At 41.0% G+C, this 7,034-nt stretch overlaps 2 protein-coding genes across 2 annotated transcripts; both read right to left on the bottom strand.

The window, feature by feature from the left end:
- Nucleotides 1–1,428: 1,428 nt before the first annotated feature.
- Nucleotides 1,429–2,715, bottom strand: LOC132885832 (zinc finger CCHC domain-containing protein 12-like). The gene has a single exon (XM_060920348.1). The coding sequence runs from the start codon at nucleotides 2,713–2,715 to the stop codon at nucleotides 1,429–1,431; it is 1,287 nt and encodes a 428-aa protein (XP_060776331.1).
- Nucleotides 2,716–4,578: 1,863 nt separating this feature from the next.
- LOC132885831 (E3 ubiquitin-protein ligase Hakai-like) lies at nucleotides 4,579–5,493 on the bottom strand. Its single transcript, XM_060920347.1, has 3 exons — nucleotides 5,485–5,493; nucleotides 5,039–5,336; nucleotides 4,579–4,913 (listed from the first exon to the last, which is right to left on the bottom strand). The coding sequence occupies exons 1-3, from the start codon at nucleotides 5,491–5,493 to the stop codon at nucleotides 4,579–4,581; spliced, it is 642 nt and encodes a 213-aa protein (XP_060776330.1).
- Between the last annotated feature and the right edge of the window lie 1,541 nt (nucleotides 5,494–7,034).

Genomic DNA, 7,034 nt, shown 5'->3' with positions numbered 1-7,034 from the left:
TGTTGAATTCATAAAATCCAAATGGGCATACAAAGGCAGTCTTTGATTTATCACTCTCTTCAACCTCTATCTGATAATAACCAGACTTTAGATCAAGCACTGAAAACCATTTAGATCCAGTCAAAGCCATGAAAGTGTCCTCCAGATTAGGAAGAGCATATGCATCTTTTACTGTTCTTAAATTTAATTTCCGATAGTCTATGCACAATCTGATATCTCCATTTTTTTTTCGTACCACAACAATTGGCGATGAGAAAGGAGACTCGGATTCTCTTATAATGCCTGTGTCCAACAACTCTTGGAGATGCTTTCGTACACCTTCTCTATCCTCAGGATGTACAGGTCGACAGCGATGTTTAAAGGGCGTCTCATCCGTCAAATTGATTCGGTGCTTCACTTTGTCTGTGCATCCAAAATCTAGCCGGTGCTGGGAAAACACATCCTGCATGTTCTGCAGCTTCTGCGTCAGTCGTTCCTTCCATTCAGAAGTAATGGGGGAATCTCCGAAATTGAATTCTAGGCTTGGGGCCTTGTCAGTATCAATAGAGACTCTAGGAGGTTCTTTAGGAAGCACAGACTGTACAGCATTCAGCTCTGCCACAACACATCTAGGGGGAATCATGATGTCATGATCTGTGGTATTAGTGATCACTACAGGTAAGTGAGAATGCTGTTGGCTCTCTATAGTGACCAAACAGGCTTTCACAATCAACCCTCCCGGCATAGAAGAGGACGGGTGCTCAAGAATAGCCCATTTGTCTTTGTGTAGATCTCTGACGGTGGCAGATGTGTGTAGGACTAGACTCTGTCCAGCTGGAATTACTTTGGGGTCTTTTCCAGGCAGTCTAGCAAGGCCAATGTTTCCCTCTGTAAACTGTTTCTGTCTTATCTGCAGAATTTTCAGCACGTCTCTGTAACCAAGTCTGGGAGGAGTATGCGGGGCATTTCTTATTTTTGAGTAATCTTTGTACAGCGCATCTAGTGTGTTCATACCAACTAATATATTGGGCTGTGAACTAGATGGAAGGCCTGGAACAATCAAGGCTAATGTTGGCACTTCTATGTCAACACCTACAAAGTCTTTGGGGAACGCTATAGTGACTTCAATATATCCAAGATATGGGACAGCTTGACCATTAGCTCCCTCAACATTCAACAGGTTGTTCAGAGAGTTGATGGGGTGCTTTAACAAATGTCTGTTGTAGTAAAACTCAGGAATGGTGGTGACCTGAGATCCTGTATCTAATAGACAGGTGCAGTTTCTTCCAGCTATTCTTATCTGTGCAGTACACTTTGTGCCAACTAAACTTTTAGGTACCTGTGCTATGTGTGATCTGACTCCAATTTGTTGTTGTTGCATTAAACTTTGACATTTGGGACGTCTTTTCCCAAACTGAGTTCCTGCTCGTCCCTCAACAGGAACTCCATCTAGTTTAAAGAGCTATCGGAATTCTCAGACTCCCATTCACTTTGTCTCTCTTGTAACTGTCGCTTCTTATCAGCCACTAATGTGGGATTCGGGTCATTACTGCATGATTTTGCGATATGCCCATCTTCACCACATTTAAAACAATACCAGGGTCTAGGCTTGATGGTGTGCTGTTCGCTTGTAGCTTTGGGTATAGTTACTGCTTTAGAATTTTTGCCATTGTCTTCATCATTTCTTGCTTTCGGTGGTTTGACACCAGTGGACTTTTGAACTTTAGATGTCTGCTTTTTTGCAGTCAGTGTGGCGAGTTGACTTTGTAGTTCTGCGACTTGCTTTGTCAACTGGGCAGTGACTGAGCTTAGCTGCATAACATCATCTTGTTCACAAGAGTAGGATATTTGAGATTTTACCGCAGCAGTCTGTTTGATAGCACCTAAATGCCGTTTCATCCGTGATGCTTTAGAGTCGTTTTTGTTCTCTTTAATGCGCAAAAGTGTCAACAGCTCAGTAAATGATGGTGGCTCTTGCTTTTTCCTTTCTAGCTGTAGTTCTGCAATCAGTGCATCATCCCAGCATCCTCTGCAGAATTGCCTTAAGAGGTGCCTATTCACATCAGTAGGTGGCACACCACCACGTTTCACTGTTAGGGTCAGTGCAACTTGAAGTCTCTGTAGGTAAGCTGATGGCTTTTCACCCGTGTTCTGGAAAATGCCCATGAACGTGGCGAATAACTCATCGCCATCCTCCATAGTGGAGAAAGCAGAATCTAGTAATTTCACATAATCTGCTGGAGGGGATCCAGGACTAACTGATTTAATGATATCAGAAGCTGGTGGATACAGGCTGTCACATATCTTTTGTACTCTTTGCAGGTCAGACACAGCTGGGTCTTGTAAGAGTAGCTCCACACTTGCACGCCAGGTATCATAATCAACTTCGTTAGATGGACGAGGGGTCCTACCAGAGTAGGTCCGGAGTCTGGCAGGTAGGTGGCTTTGAGCCATTAAATCATTACTGCGTACAATGTGTTCTACTACAACCCTCTGAATGTCTGGGGGGTTTAGGTCACTGTTAGAGAGGGATGGAGTCACTGAGGCTTGCACTACTGGCATTGTAGGTACTAGACTATTGTGCAAAACACGTGGCGTCTGTGATTCTACAGGGGCGATGATGTCAACCCTGGGCGAAGCAGGAATTGTGATGTCATCAACTGCAACTTCATCTTCACCAATGGCTGGGTCAAGGGTTCTTTCAGTGGTAATGTTTTCAGTAATCTGTGATAACATCTCTTTCAGGATGTCCTCATAGCCCTTTCCACTACTTTTTGATAAAGATCTGAGTTCGTCTAGGTAAGCTTGAGTTATGTCTTTTCCAGTTTCCTGTGTGTATACATCAGATAAAGCTACAACTGTATATGTCACCCCAGGGTCACTACTGGATTGCTGAGTATAAGGTAAGAGGGACTGAAGACCATGTACAGCTCTCCCAGAGTTATATTCAACTATTATGGATCTCCCTGACTTTGAATTTGGATCAGTAATTGGAAGTACTCTGTCAACTGAACCATATTTCTTTAGAAAGTCAAGTATTTCTTCATCTTTATCTGTACCTGTTACCCCCCTAATTAGAGCAGCATTAGGGATTTTAACTCCTTTTTCCATGACAACTTCCATTTTCAGTTCTGGTTTTGGCAGAATTATTTATCTTTAGTCAAGCAAATCTATTTCATTTAGATTTTTTTTCTTTAAATCAAGATTTAAACTGCACTCCTCCTGGCTGGCTCGCCAAATTGTGTAACCTGTGTCTCAATTTGGGCCGATCAGAAGAGTTCTAGGTGGTTTTTCAGGAGGCAGTCAAACGCAGGTAAGTTTCAAAATTTTACTTAAGAAATGATATTTAGACATATACGAAGTTAAGAGATGGAAAAATACATAACAAACAAGAAACAACACAGACAATAGAATCCTTGAAGCATACAAATACAAAAATTCAAATAAACTCCTTATTAAAACCCTATTGGTTTCCTATTTGTGTCCTATTTATATCTATGTTAATGTTATTTAGTTTAAACTGGTTTTGGTTCTAGTATCCTTATTTTGTACAGGAAATAAAATGTCTTTCTTTTAGTTCCTAAAGTTTTTCAGCTAATATTCTAACTCTAAAATAGGTTAATCTAATAAGTACTCTAATTAATTAGTTTTCTTAAGCTTCAACTTAGTTCAGTCTTTGTTTAACATGAACTCAACATACATTCAAAATACACATTCAAAATACACACAGTCCTAACCCCTGCGTGGTTACAAATCAAAACTCACGTTAACAATCTCGTACAGCCTAAGCAAATTTACACCTCCGTAGTCAAAAAAAAAAGAAATTAAAGCCTAAAATCAGTTTGTCTGCTATGGGTAAATTCTTAGTCTTTCAACTGGTAGTCTCTGTTTACTTTCCCAAGATTTGTACTTATCCAAGTAGTGGGGGGTGATTCAGTGGAATCCGCCGCATGGAGACTTGTCTTTGTTCTTTGGGGGGTGGCTCGCCATCTTGTTCCGTCGTCGTTGTCCACGTTCAGCAATAAACCAGTCAGTAGGGAGACTTTGAAACATACAGTTCTCAAAATATTTTACACTTTCTTACTCCTTGTTCGGAAATCTTCGTTCTTCAAACAATTCAAGTAATCTAACTAGGTTCGATACGACACACTGGAGAGGCTGGCTGTACGGCCTAGGAACAGCACTCACACAACGGCAAACGTCTTCTCTTCCAAAATAAATTCAGCTTATGGTTGAACAAAAAACGTTTCCAAATGTCTACAACTCAAATTGTATCACAGATATCTTTCTAAACTTTCGTTTACCAATCTTTCTTTCACAGAATTCACCAGCGGCTTACTCGTGGATTTCTTTGTTTTTGTCTCTCTAAAGCTCTCTCCTTAAGTTTCGTTTTTACACTTCCTCTCTACATGTACCCTGTAGAGGGCGCTCCAACATAATTTTTTTTTTCCATTTCTAGCTTAGAAAAGGTAAGTATTTTAGGTCTATTTATGTAAATGTTTTATGCATATACTGTTCTGTAAATATTTGTCTGTATCCATTTTAAATCTGCTTAATTTATTATTAAAACAACAATGAACTGGAAATGTATTGGTTATTCTACACATTCTGCAACCCTTGGTTACACACGGCACCCTTCTTCTTCTCCTCAACCTTCTCCTTTACCTCCAGGATGTCGTCCACCTGCCCCTCATCCTTTTGGCGCCCCATTTCCTCCATTAGTTCTCCCCAAGGCAGTAATGTGGGAGTTGAGGGTCTGGATGGGATTGGGTCGACGCTGTCCATTATCTCGCCCCACATCAGTGCCTTTGGACTCGCGGGTCTGGAGGACAAAGGCTCCTCGACGCCCACAGTTTCAGGTGGCAGACTGGAGGTGGGTTGAGGTTCAGGCTCTGACTCAGCTGGTGCTGGTGTTTCTGGTGCCGCATGTAGATCTGGACAAAATCAAGGACAAGAAGGAGATAAAATGGACCGTTAAGACAGAGAAAACATTACAACATTAAAGAATGCGCAAAAGAATCAACAGCGGAAAACTGAGATATATTTTAATCTCGTTTACCGAGTGTGAGCACGTCAGTGGCATGAGCCTGAGCAGTGATCACACAGCCATCGTCTACACGTCCACCTTCAGGTGGTGTCACAGGAGACGTGGCGTTTCCTCCCAGAATCTCCTCCTGGACGGATGGGACGTGGTGTTCGTTCTTCCCCATCGTTGCGGGTGGAGGGTAGTAGGAGGCGGATCTCAGAACGGGGTGGGACGGGGGGTAGAACTGGTCTGGCATGATGAAGTAGGCCGGGGGGTAGAACTGCGGTGGTAGGATGGGGTAGAACAGGGGGTCGAAGTGAGCAGCCTGAGACTGAAGAAAGAAACAGAGTTGGATTTTAGAGAAACAAATTATTTCTTCAACAACAAAGTCCAAAAAGAAATGAACAGGTCCATACAATAGGCTACTTGTCTTACTGAATATTACAGCGACAAAATCCCGGTGGTTCTGTCATATGAACCCTGACCATCAAATTTGCTCATCAGCATCATCATCTTCAGAAGGGGATCTGGTTCCAACTTACCATTTTCGATAGAGGATGGTGTCACGCGTGAAAAGTGAAGTTTGAAGGCAGAGAGAGATGTGAAGCGTCGAGTGAGAGACGTGAAGTGTGAAATGTGGAGTGTGGAATGGAGTGTGTGTGTCATTTATATGTATTGTTTCAGGATTCCGATCTTTGAAGTTTGAATTTGAATTCATTTCTGTTTTTGTTTAAATTGTCCAGCATAAAAAACTTCATCATAGCTCCGCCCCTTTTTTACAGTTCTTTGAAGTTTGTATTTCAATTGTTTGAGTTTGAATTGGACCCTAATATCGTCATTTTTATTTAAACAAGGGGAGACCCTCAAAAAACCATCAGGTTGCAGGCCTCCCCTGCATGTCTTGTATTTGTTACATTTTTTAAGCCAATTTTGTTCTTGTATGTGCAATAAACATAACATAAGAGGAATTAATAACCCAATCAAGAGGGGAAAAAATTATGGGGCAACTAAAGAAATGACAATGTTCAGTGGCTCTTATTCATTAAACTCTATCTGAGACAGAGCACTTAAAATTAAAAAGAGAGCGGGTTGAGCAGAGTGCCGAGGCTTTAATATATGAGCGGCTCAGCCCCGAGAGGCCTCACTCTGATCTTTTTGCTGTCGAAATTGACACTAAAATTTTTTCCATGCTCTCGAAATCAAAACGCCCTCGGTACAGTTACATACAGTTACTGCCAAGCATTGACTGTCAAAAGGGTTTTCTGTTTGCCATTTAATATGGCAAGATTATACAGATTTGTTGAAAAGTATGGCCACCCCTTTTTTCTTCCCTTTCCTACATGATGGACTGTAACTCTGCTCAACCCGCTCTCTTTTTAATTTTAAGTGCTCTGTCTCAGATAAAGGAGTTTCTTGAATAAGAGCCACTGAACATTGTCATTTCTTTTGTTGCCCAATAATTTTCCCCCCTCTTGATTGGGTTATTAATTCCTCTTATGTTGTAACTAATAAAGTTCAAATAAGCCATAGTTTTTATTTACCTTTCAGATAAATAGCTCTCTATTCATGAACCTATACATCATCTTGTTTTATTGTTTTTTTTTGTTTGTTTGTTTATTGCACATACAAGAACAAAATTGGCTTAAAAAATGTAACAAATACAAGACATGCAGGGGAGGCCTGCAACCTGATGGTTTTTTGAGGGTCTCCCCTTGTTTAAATAAAAATGACGATATTAGGGTCCAATTCAAACTCAAACAATTGAAATACAAACTTCAAAGAACTGTAAAAAGGGGCGGAGCTATGATGAAGTTTTTAATGCTGGACAATTTAAACAAAAACAGAATCGAATTCAAATTCAAACTTCAAAGATCGGAATCCTGAAACAATACATATAAATGACACACACACTCCATTCCACACTCCACATTTCACACTTCACGTCTCTCACTCGACGCTTCACATCTCTCTCTGCCTTCAAACTTCACTTTTCACACGTGACTCCATCCTCTATCGAAAATGGTAAGTT

Source organism: Neoarius graeffei, chromosome 5, assembly GCF_027579695.1.
Source record: "Neoarius graeffei isolate fNeoGra1 chromosome 5, fNeoGra1.pri, whole genome shotgun sequence".
Taxonomy (NCBI): domain Eukaryota; kingdom Metazoa; phylum Chordata; class Actinopteri; order Siluriformes; family Ariidae; genus Neoarius; species Neoarius graeffei.
The sequence above is the reverse complement of the archived record's forward strand: the minus strand, read 5'-3'. Positions and strand labels throughout refer to the sequence as shown.